Genomic DNA, 12,071 nt, shown 5'->3' on the forward strand with positions numbered 1-12,071 from the left:
CAACCCGACCCGATCGACTTTTGAAAAAAAATTAAATTAAATTAAATTATTATTTAATATATAATGAAATTCCTTCACACTCGTCGTGCGCCTAGGGTTTCTTTTTTAGTTTTTCGTCCGCTTCGGTGCTTCCTTCACAGTTCACACTCGCCATTCGAATCGCAGACCAGGCACGCCGTCCACAGGTCTTCCTTCACACTTCCGTTCCTCTTCGTTGCTCCACTCATCTTCTTCCTTGCTCTTCATCCACAGGTCTGTAATGCATTCGCAAGCACGCCTTCTTCCTTGCTCTTCGTTCACACTTCATAGGTCCGCAAGCTCCTTCCTTGCTCGTTTCAGTCCACAGGTCCACAAGTCCGCAGGTTTCAAATCTCTTCCTTGCTCGTCTTCTTCCTTCCTTGCTCGTTTTCGATTTTCAGCCCGAGGTCCGTTTTCGATTTGCAACTGCAGGTCCGTTTTCATTATCGATTTGCAATACATTTTGTAATGTATTCTAATTTTATAGAGATTGAACTAAGAATTGGAAGATTTACCTAATAAATATGAAACTGATATATATATATATTTAGCATAGAACTGATGCTTATGTAAAGCTGAAATCCTTTGAATTTTTGTGAATTGTGTGATACTGACGAGTGACAATGTTTGTCATGTTGTGGTTCAGCTACATGGCTTCAACGGATATGGAGTTTGATGGAACTGCAACTGATGCATCAAAAAATGAACGAGATGCAAAAGGAACGGATGCCAATACAAATATCATTGATGTTGATTCAGCAAATGAGACATCAGACATTCCAAATCCATCGAAAAGAAGGAAGGCGGTGAAAAAATCCATGGTTTGGGATCATTTTGAGAAGCTAAAAGTGATCCTAATGACCCTCATGCTCAATGTAAGTACTATGGAGTTATCTATGTATGTCATTCCAAACGTAATGGTACTGGGACTATGAAGAATCATTTGGAAAATTGTAAAAAATATCCTTACCAGAAAAAGAGAGATCCAACCCAAATGACATTATCTTTCAAAACTAAAGCCAAAGACAATGTTGGGGATAATACGTCACAACTTGTATGTGAGTCATATAGTTTAGAGAGTTGTCAGGAAGCGTTGGTGGAAATGGTAATTGTTGACGAATTGCCATTCAAGTTTGTGGTGGGTAAAGGAGTTAAGAAATTTGTCGATAGATTAACATGTGCAAGTCAACCTAGATTTGTTGTTCTGTCTCGGTTTACTGTGGCTAAAGATGTGCTTAATTTGTATAGAGTTTCTCTCATTACGGATTGTTGGACATCGGGACAAAATATAAATTACAAGGTCCTAACTGCCCATTTTATAGATTCTGATTGGAGATTACATAAAAGAATACTTAGTTTTTTTCCAATTGAGAATCATAAAGGCGATACTATTGGTAAAACCATCGAAAAGAATTTGAAAGATTGGGACATTGAAAGGGTAATGACTTTGACTATTGATAATGCAAGCTCGAATGATACTGGCATTGCTTATCTTTTGAAAAGATTCAATAAGGGATTATTGTTTGGTGGAGAATTTCTGCATGTTCGTTGTTGTGCTCATATATTAAATCTCATAGTATGTGATGCTTTTAAGGAACATAATGATTGCATTGAAAGGATTCGATATGCTATACGATTTATAAGATCTTCTCCTGCATGTTTTTTGAAATTTAAAAAGGGCATTGAAATTGAAAAAAAATCTTGTAAGAGTTATGTGTGTCTTGATGTTCCCACTAGATGGAACTCTACATATTTGATGCTTGAGGCAGCTGTAAAGTTTGAAAAGGCTTTTGATAGATTAGAAGATGAAGATGCTTCTTATAGACACGATTTGTCACCAAATAAGGAAAATTGGACAAATGCTAAGATGTTGATTAGGTTTTTAAATGTCTTTTATGATATGACATTGAAAATTTCAGGGTCTTTGTACACCACTTCAAATATGGTTTTTCATCAGATTACAGTGGTTCAGAATTGTATACATTTGAATGCTAGTAGTGCAAATGCAATGCTAGTTGGAATGGCCAATAGCATGAAGGACAAATTTGAGAAGTATTGGGGGAACAATGAAAAAAATAAGTTGTCGTTGTATGTTACTATTGTGTTAGATCCTCGAAAAATGCTAAGGTTTGTATCTTTTTGTCTTAAAAATGTTTTTGGGCCAGAGGTTACCAAATCTATGGGAAATGTAGTGGAACAATGTTGTAGACGTCTCTTTCATGAGTACAATATTACTCATACTCAGGGTGGGAGTGGAGTGGTAGTACTTCTACTAATACACCAATTGTCCCAGCCTCGGAGACCATGATTGATTGTGATCCAACTGAAAAGGTGGGTGAAGACTTTGTTTATGATACAATTGATCTTGATTTTGAAGGCGATGAGACTACACCTTTCGAACAAGGGTCAGAGATTGATATTTATTTGTTGGAAGCGAATGTTAAGAATGAAGGTGATTTTAACATACTTCGATGGTGGAAGAGGAACAGTCATCGGTTTAAGGTTCTTAGTCGTATGCCTAGAGATATTTTGGTAATTCCAGTATCTACTGTAGCGTCTGAGTCGGCTTTTAGTACAGGAGGACGTGTTGTTGATTCATCATGTTGTTCATTGGCTCCAAAAACAGTGGAGGCTCTTATTTGTACTCAAAATTGGCTAAATTCTGGTCCAATAGATCTTAAAGTTCAGCATGACATGGAAGAAGCTTCATTATTTGAAGAAGGTATTTATTCATCATTTGTATTTTGTAGTTGTAACTTGTTAGATTAAAATCTTAATGAGGTTTTCTTTTTCTTCTTAATCTTAATTATATAGGATTAAGAGCGGTTATGGACAATGAAAAAGACATTCAAGACCTTCCAGATTTTGTAAAGTTGTCTGTTAACGATTAAACATTTATCATTTGATTTTATTGTAATTGGGTTGTATTGGATAATTGACTTTATGTCTTATTGTAATTGGCTTGTATTTGAAATTGACTTTATGTTGTAATTTCTATTTTCTACTTTGATTGTATTGTATGTGACTTGTGTAAACCCCGAACTCTTGGTTTCCTAGATAAGCATGTTTAGCCAAAGGAATGTTATATTATATATATTTATTAAGTAACAATTCATGTTTATTTATAGGAATTATGATGGAAGGGAAGGAAAAACATATTAAATGAGGGGTGGCGTGACAGTTAACCCTTGAACTCTAGAGGCGGCAGGAAGTTTTTGGAAGAAGAACTTCAAAAGTATGGTTTCGACAATTGACATGAGAAAGTTTAGTGAAATCAGTGTCATTCGAAAACTGAGAGAATCTAGTTGCAAGGTTGTCTTGCCAGAGGAAGACTGCACAAGGAGAAGAACAAGAAGTGAAGAAAGTATAGAAGGGGCAGATCTTGGGTTAATCTGGGCTCGAGGTGAAGATTGGAAGTTCCAGGCCAAACTATAAAATATTCTTAGCTGGAATTTTAAAGTAAGAAAGTTAACTCAATTCTAAACAAGTTTGTAGAAGGAAGTTTCTTGAAAAGAGCTCTGGATTTTGAGTTCTGAATTTTTGAAGTTATAACAGGGAATCGGTGCATAAGCAGACAGCTGCTTGGGAAGAACAAACAAACAGTTCACCGTGGGAGTTATAGCTAGTTATGGGGATGAGGATCTCGCTTATAAAGGGAATCTCACTAATTTTGTGAAAAGGATCTCGCTCTAGAAGGAAACCTCACTAGGAACTGGGTTGAGTATCACTGGTAAGGTAGGTATCGCTAGGATGAAAGTTTTTCAGGAAAAAGCTTGATCTTGCTCTAGAGGATCTCGTTGATCTCGCTCTAGAGGATTTCGTTGATCCCGCTTTAAAGGATCTCGTTGATCTCACTCTAGGGGATCTCGTCGATCTCACTCTTGAGGATCTCGCTGATCTCGCTCTTGAGGATCTCGCTGATTTCGCCCATGAGGATCTTGCTGATCTCGCCCATGAGGATCTCACTCATGAGGGGGATCTCACTCATGGGGATCTTGCCAGTAAAGTTGTCTTTATTGAAGAAAGTTCCTTTAATAAATGAATTATTTGAGATATTTTACTAAGAATTCTAAGTAGTTTAACTGGGAATTGTATCCTTTTAGTCCAAGAAGAGTTAAAAGAGGCATATAAACCATTAAGAGCTTGACGAGCGGTGAGTGAGTAAGTGAATTAATGTCTCCAGTACTTATGCATATAAGATCAAGTAAGTTACAATGACATTAATGATGAATTTATACTCTCTTAAGCAACAAATAGTTGGAGAATAACTTAATGCATGTTTCCAGGTTTGTATATGTGTAGCACAGGCCAAGGTATATCATGTAGTCATTACAAAAGTTAAGTTCTAATGTTGAAATATGTTTCCTAGAGGAAGGCTATGAGAGAATGAGTTCTTGTGTAGATGGTACGCAATAGAACTTAACTTGATGCTACAAAATACCACGGTACCAAAGGACATTTGAGAAGGTACCTGACCAACTTGATACCAAAGGACATTTGAGAAGGTATCTTAGTAGCTCGATACTAAAGGACAGTTATGAGAAGGTATCTGAGCGGAAGTACCTAAGGTATGACGGTACTTAGTATGGCCACGTGCACGTAGGCAGCTGAATGAGAGGCGAAGTATGGCTCTCTTGGTCAGTAATAAATGTTGGGAGCTAGAGCATTTAGGCTCGTTCTCAACTAGGGAATAATGATGTTTGATGATATCAAAGAATGGTTTAAAGATACATTTAGAAACATTTGCTAGAAATATTCATTAGTATATTTACATGTTTATAGTAATGTAATGCATAATGTTATACAATTTTATAGTCGCTCACTGGGCTTTTAGCTCATAGAATTTATGTGTTTTCCCTTATCAGGTAGCGGTCAGTTTTCTCAAGATTGATTCTGCTGCTGCTTGTCACCAAAAGACTCGGCTTATTAAGAAGACTTAGGTTGATGATCTGTTTATGTACACATGTTTTGAGAGGGACTAGGGCTTCTTTAAGAATGTTTGGGCCATCTGTGAATATTTTTCTGTAAATGTAATGTCTTGGTTGTATGCTTGTATCTATGTAATCTTTGTATAACCTTAAGGGAGGTTTGTTGTATGCGTATATTAATAATGTTTTAAATAGATTGGTATTTAGATTAGAAATCTTGGGTGGTGGGTGCTGGCAGTAGGGCTAGTAACTACCACGGTCATATCCTCTTCAAGAATAAAAGGATAATCTGGGAGGGGGTGTGACAAGTTGGTATCAGAGCATAAGATTTTGGGAATGAGAGAGGAAGTTCATGCATAAGTCTAAGTCTCTAAGTGTGAGTCCCTAACATGTGTACATTGTATTAGGTGAAATGTCGAGGCAACGTGGCAGACCGATTAAGCAGACAGGTGGTAAGAATACTGACCCTGCCAATAGGGGCCCGGAGGTTAGAGAGAACCCACCAGGCCGGAGAAATAAGGTGAATGATCTAGTGGGTCAGGAAACGGTGTCTGAGGGAGAGTCTAGTACTCCTCAGGCAAGGGCAGATTCTCAGCTAGAAGATGTAGTTTTTGACAGGATAGTGCAGAGATTAGCAGCCAGTGTAGGCTCTGTACGAGCCGACCCAGAAAAGAAATATGGTATTGAGAGGTTTAAAGCCCTAGAGGCTGTGACATTTGAAGGAACAACAGATCCGATTGAAGCTGAGTTATGGCTGGATGTAGTTGAAAAATGTTTCAATGTTATGAGTTGTCTAGAGGACAGAAAAGTAGGGCTAGCCACCTTTCTACTACAGAAAGGAGCAAAGAAATGGTGGAAAGTGATATCCGCCAGACGAGCCAGTACAGATGTGATGTTATGGTCTGAGTTCAGAAAAGCCTTTGAAGACAAGTATTGCCCCAGCTCGTTCCGGGATGCAAAAAGGATGAGATCCTCAGATTAACACAAGGAACGATGTTAGTGGCGGAATATGAGCAGAAATTTACAGAGTTATCACAGTATGCTCTGCTGATTATTGCTGAAGAAAGAGACAGATGTAGGAAATTTGAACAAGGTTTGAGGAAGGAAATCAGAACTTTGGTGACGGAGTTTGGCAGATGATGAGCAGTTGCCAAGAGGTAGCGAGTCGAGCGTAGTTTGGTAGATGATGAGAGTTATCACGACTAATTGGCTAGATTTTAACCAATTAGTAGAAACAGCAACACGAGTCGAGCGGAGTTTGGCAGATGATGAGCAATTGCCAAGAGGCAGTGAGGTAGTGGTAGGGCATAGAGACAGAGGATCCCGACCTCCAGTTGCAACTCAGACTAGTGGAAGCCAATTCAGGGGAACCAATTGGCAGGGATCCAAGAAAAGAAAAAATGAGACCCTCGGCCAGTGCAGCTGATTGATCAGAGATGCCACGAGCTGGTGAGTCGGTGGCCAGCACAGATAAGAGACCGACGTGCCCTAGTTGTGGCAAGAGGCATTTTGGGGCATGCTATAGTGGCAGAGGTGTATGTTTTCAATGTGGACAAACAGGGCATTTCAAGAAGGACTGTCCCTAGGTGAACAGGGACGTCCCAACAGCACAACAGCCAACCTCCCAGACAGTTAACCAACCAAAGAGTGCTAGAAATCGAGGCGAAGGGTCAAGTGGTGCCAAGCAAAAGAATGTCGTAGGTCGACCCCAGCAGTAGGGGAAAGTGTACGCCATGACACATCAAGAGGTAGCAGAGTCTCCAGATGTTGTGACCGGTATGTTATATTATGTGAACAGTCTGCTTATATTTTATTTGATCCTGGTGCCACACATTCATTTATATCTAGCATGTATGCATCTAGTATAGATAGGTTGGTTGAACCTATGCCTGCAGAGTTATTTATCTCTACCCCTTTGAGAGATGTGATAATGGTAGATAGATGTTATAATCATTGTGGAGTACTGATCAATGGTCAGAACTTCTATGTTGGTTTACTTCCATTAGAATTTTTAGAGTTTGATGCTATCCTGGGGATGGATTTTCTAAGTAAGTATCGTGCTTCAGTAGACTGTTACAAGAAGGAGGTAGTACTTAGAAAATCAAATGGCCAAGATGCAATGCTGACAAGAATCAAAAGATTAGCCGCAGGGAATTTGATATCGACAGTTAAAGCTCAGAAGCTGTTGAGCAAGGGATGTAAAGCCTATCTGGCTCATGTAGTGGTTGCTCAAGGGAAAAAACTGAACCCAGAAGATGTCTCAGTGGTAAATGAGTTTCAGGATATATTTCCTGAAGAACTATCGGGATTACTACCCGACAGAGAGGTGGAGTAAACCTATTGACTTAGTTCTAGGAACAACTCTTATATCGCAGGCACCGTATAGAATGGCGCCAACTGAGTTGAAAGAATTAAAGGTTCAGTTGTAAGAGTTAATTGACAAGGGATACATTCGACCTAATGTATCGCCTTGGGGAGCTCCAGTATTGTTTTTTAGGAAGAAAGACGGTACACTTAGATTGTATATCGACTATAGGCAACTGAATAAGGTAACAATTAAAAACAAATGTCTGTTACCACGCATTAGCAATTTGTTTGATCAACTAAGAGAAGTCATGATGTTTTCAAAGATAGACCTGAGATCGGGTTATCATCAACTGAAAGTGAAGGAAGCTGATATTCTTAAAACTGCATTTAAAACAAGATATGGACATTATAAACTTAGTAATGTCATTCGGATTGACAAATGCCCCTGCGGTATTCATGGATCTTATGAACAGGATATTTCATCCCTACTTGGACCAGTTCGTGATAATATTCATTGATGATATACTGGTGTACTCTGGTAGTAGGGAGGATCATACAACTCACCTGAGGATAGTATTGAAGACGTTCCGAGATAGGCAGTTGTATGCTAAATTCAGTAAATGTGATTTTTGGTTAGATTGTGTGGTATTTCTTAGGCATGTTGTTTCAGTAGATGGCATTAGTGTAGATGCCCAGAAGACAAAAGCAATAGTTAATTAGGAACGACCCACGACTGCTTCAAAGATACGCAGTTTCCTAGATTTGGCACATTATTACCGGAGGTTTGTGGAAGGTTTCTCTAAAATAGCCCTTCCGTTGACGAACCTGATCAAGAAAGGCATGAGGTTTGAATGGTCGTCAGAGTGTGAGCATAGTTTTCAGGAGCTGAAACAGAGATTAGTATCAGCACCAGTGCTTACCTTGCCTGTTCCAAGTAAGAAATTTGAGATTTATTGTGACGCATCCCGATAGGGATTGGGATGTGTGTTGATGCAGGATGGGAAGGTGATTGCATATGCCTCTCGTCAACTTAAGAAACACGAGGGCATTTATCCTACACATGATCTGGAGTTGGCAGCAGTTGTTTTGGCTCTGAAGTTGTGGAGACATTACCTATTCGGAGAGAGCTGCAGAATATTTACAGATCACAAAAGTTTAAAATATATCTTTGATAAAAAAGAGTTGAATCTAAGACAATGAAGATGGATTAAATTGATTAAAGATCACGACTGTTCCATTGAGTACCACCATGGTAATGCTAATGTTATAGCAGACGCACTAAGTAGGAAATCCTCGGGACCCAAGGCCATTATTGGTTCAATAAGAGGAATACTATTACAGGAGTTCAGAAATTCCAAAACTGCCTTATCAGTAGAATCGTCAGGAGGAATGATAGCTACTTTTTAGATAAGGCCGACCTTAGTAGAAAACCTTAAGCAAGATCAATTGGAAGACCCTGATCTTCAGAAGATTGCTGATGATGTAAGTAAGGGCATCAGGGTTGACTTTCAACTGAGAGCAGACAATGTACTAGAAAAGGAGGGGAGGATATGTGTGCCTAACAAGCTACAGCTTAAACAAGCCATTCTAGAGGAAGCACATAGTTCCGCTTATGCTATGCATCCAGGAAGCACCAAGATGTATAGAACTTTGAAGAAATATTACTGGTGGCCTGGGATGAAGAGAGACATAACAGAATATGTGGACCGATGTATAATCTATCAACAAGTAAAACCTAAGAGAAAAAGACCAGCAGGATTACTCAATCCACTTCCAGTGCCCGAGGGGAAGTGAGAGCATGTGATAATGGACTTTCTATTTGGATTGCCTAAGACACCCTCAAGATTTGATGGAATTTGGGTAATAGTCGATAAACTAACCAAGACGGCTAAGTTTATACTAGTAAAAGTTACTTTTACACTAGATCGTCTAGCTAAGATTTATGTGGATAGGATAATCAGTCAATATAGAGCCTCAGTGTCGATAGTGTCAGACCGGGACTCGAGGTTCACTTCAAAATTTTGGCCTAGTTTACAAAAGGCTATGGGCACTAAATTGCATTTCAGTACGACTTTTCATCCGCAAACAGATGGACAGTCGGAAAGAACTATACAAACACTGGAAGACATGTTAAGAGTTTGTATACTACAATTCAAAGGAAGTTGGGATACACACTTATCATTGAATGAATTTGCCTACAGCAATAGTTACCATTCTGTATCGAAATGGCTCCCTATGAAGCATTGTACGACCAACCTTGCAGGACCCTAGTATGCTGGAATGAAGTCGGAGAACGACAATTATTGGGTCCAGAATTAGTTCAACAAACAACAGAGAATGTGAAACTTATCAGGGTTAATCTTAAGGCGGCTCGCGATAGACAGAAGAGCTACGCTGATAAGTGAAGAAAAGAACTAGAATTTGAAGTCAGAGAACGAGTATTTCTTCGGCTGTCCTATGGAAAGGGATTCTTCAGTTTGGGAGGAAAGGGAAGTTAAGTCAACGATACATCGGACCATATGAAATTGTGGAACGGGTTGGTCCAGCAGCTTATAGGTTGCAGTTGTCGATGGAGCTACCTCGTATTCACGACGTATTTCATGTGTCAATGCTAAGGAAATACGTGCCTGATCCTATGCACATACTAGCAACACAACCGGTACAGCTCAAAAAAGATTTATCTTACACAACCGGTACAGCTCAAAAAAGATTTATCTTACGAGGAAGAGGCCATCGAGATTTTGGACAGGAAAAACCAGATACTCAGAAATAAGACGATTCCTTTGGTAAAAGTGCTATGGCGTAATCATGGAATCGAGGAAGCTACCTGGGAACCTGAAGAGAAAATGAGGAAGAGATATGTTCAACTTTTCAAATGACATATCAGGTAAATTTCGAGGACGAAATTACTTTTAAGGGGGGATGATTGTAAACCCCGAACTCTAGGTCTCCAAGATAAGCATGTTTAGCCAAAGGAATGTTATATTATATATATTTATTAAGTAGCAATTCATGTTTATTTATAGTAATTATGATGGAAGGGAAGGAAAAACATATTAAATGAGGGGTGACATGGCAGTTAACCCTTGAACTCTGAAGGCGACGGGAAGTTTTTGGAAGAAGAACTTCAAAAACATGGTTTCGGCAATTGACATGAGCAAATTTAGTGAAATCGGTGCCATTCGAAAACTAAGAGAATCTAGTTTGCGAGGTTGTCTTGCCGGAGGAAGACTACACAAGGAGAAGAACAAAAAGTGAAGAAAGTACAGAGGAGGCAGAATCTTGGGTTAATCAGGGCTCGAGGTGAGATTGGAAGTTCCAGGCCAAACTATAAAGAATTCTTGGATGAAATTTTAAGGTAAGAAAGTTAATCAATTCTAAACAAGTTTGTAGAAGGAAGTTTCTTGAAAAGAGCTCTAGATTTTGAGTTATGAATTTTTGAAGTTATAATAGGGAATCGGTGCATAAGCAGATAGCTGCTTGGAAAGAACAAACAAACATTTCACCTGGGAGTTATAGCGAGATATGGGGATGAGGATCTCGCTTATAAAGGGAATCTCGCTGATTTTGTGATAAGGATCTCGTTCTAGAAGGAAATTTCGCTGGGAATTGGGCTGAGTATCGCTGGTAAGGTGAGTATCGCTAGGATGAAAGTTTGCCAGGAAAAAGCTTGATCTCGCTCTAGAGGATCTCGTTGATCTCGTTCTAGAGGATCTCACTGATTTCGCTCTTGAGGATCTCGCTGATCTCGCTGATCTTGGGCATGAGGATCTCGCTCATGAGGAGGATCTCACTCATAAGGATCTCGCTCATGAGGATCTCACTTATAGGGATCTTGCCAATAAAGCTGTCTTTGTTGATGAAAGTTCCTTTAATAAATGAATTATTTGAGGTATTGTAGTAAGAATTCTAAGTAGTTTAACCGGGAATTGTATCCTTTCAAGCCAAGAAGAGCTAGAAGAGGCGTATAAACCATTAAGAGCTTGACGAGTGGTGAGTGATTAAGTGAATTAATGTCTCCAGTACTTATGCATATAAGATCAAGTAAGTTACAGTGACATTAATGATGAATTTATACTCCCTCAAGCAATAAATAGTTGGAGAATAACTTAATGCATGTTTCCCGGCTTGTATATGTGTAGTACAGGCCAAGGTATGTCATGTAGTCATTACAAAAGTTAAGTTCTAATGTTGAAATATATGTAGATGGTAGGCAATAGAACTTAACTTGATGCTATAAAATACCTTGGTACCGAAGGACATTTGAGAAGGTACCTGACCAACTTGATACCGAATGACATTTGAGAAGGTATCTTAGTAGTTCGATACTGAAGTACAGGTTTGAGAAGGTATCTGAGCGGAAGTACCTAAGGTATGACGGTACTTAGTATGGCCACGTGCACGTAGGTAGTTCTGAATGAGAGACCGAAGTATGGGTCTCTTGGTCGATAATAAACGTTAGGAGCTAGAGCATTTAGGCTCGTTCTCAACTAGGGAATAATGATGTTTGATGATATCTAAGAATGGTTTAAAGCTACATTTAGAGACATTTGCTTGAAATACTCATTAGTATATTTACATGTTTATAGTAATGTAATACATAATGTTATACGATTTTATAGTTGCTCACTGGGCTTTTAGCTCACAGAATTTCTATGTTTTCCCTTTTCAGGTAGCGGTCAGTTTTCTCAAGGTTGATCCTGCTGCTGCTTGTCACCAAAAGACTCGGCTTATTAAGAAGACTTAGGTTGATGGTCTATTTATGTACACATATTTTGAGAGGGACTAGGGCTTCTTTAGGAATGTTTGGGCCATTTG

At 39.0% G+C, this 12,071-nt stretch overlaps 1 protein-coding gene and 1 pseudogene across 1 annotated transcript; both read left to right on the forward strand.

The window, feature by feature from the left end:
- The first annotated feature begins 641 nt into the window (after positions 1-641).
- On the forward strand, positions 642-2,909 carry LOC150033373 (zinc finger BED domain-containing protein RICESLEEPER 1-like; annotated as a pseudogene).
- Positions 2,910-6,679: 3,770 nt separating this feature from the next.
- LOC150033374 (uncharacterized) lies at positions 6,680-7,281 on the forward strand. The gene is made up of 2 exons (XM_090306389.1): positions 6,680-6,722; positions 6,884-7,281. Exons 1-2 carry the CDS (start codon positions 6,680-6,682, stop codon positions 7,279-7,281), a joined length of 441 nt encoding a protein of 146 aa, XP_090162515.1.
- Positions 7,282-12,071: the final 4,790 nt, after the last annotated feature.

This window comes from Benincasa hispida, chromosome 10 (assembly GCF_027475165.1).
Source record: "Benincasa hispida cultivar pf3 chromosome 10, pf3_genome.v1.1, whole genome shotgun sequence".
Lineage (NCBI taxonomy): Eukaryota > Viridiplantae > Streptophyta > Magnoliopsida > Cucurbitales > Cucurbitaceae > Benincasa > Benincasa hispida.

Coding starts and splice junctions, on each gene's coding strand:
- LOC150033374 (XM_090306389.1), top strand. CDS start 6,680: ATGACACATCAAGAGGTAGCAGAGTCTCCAGATGTTGTGACCG. Junction 6,723..6,883: donor GTCTCCAGATGTTGTGACCG/GTATGTTATATT, acceptor TGATAATGGTAG/ATAGATGTTATAATCATTGT.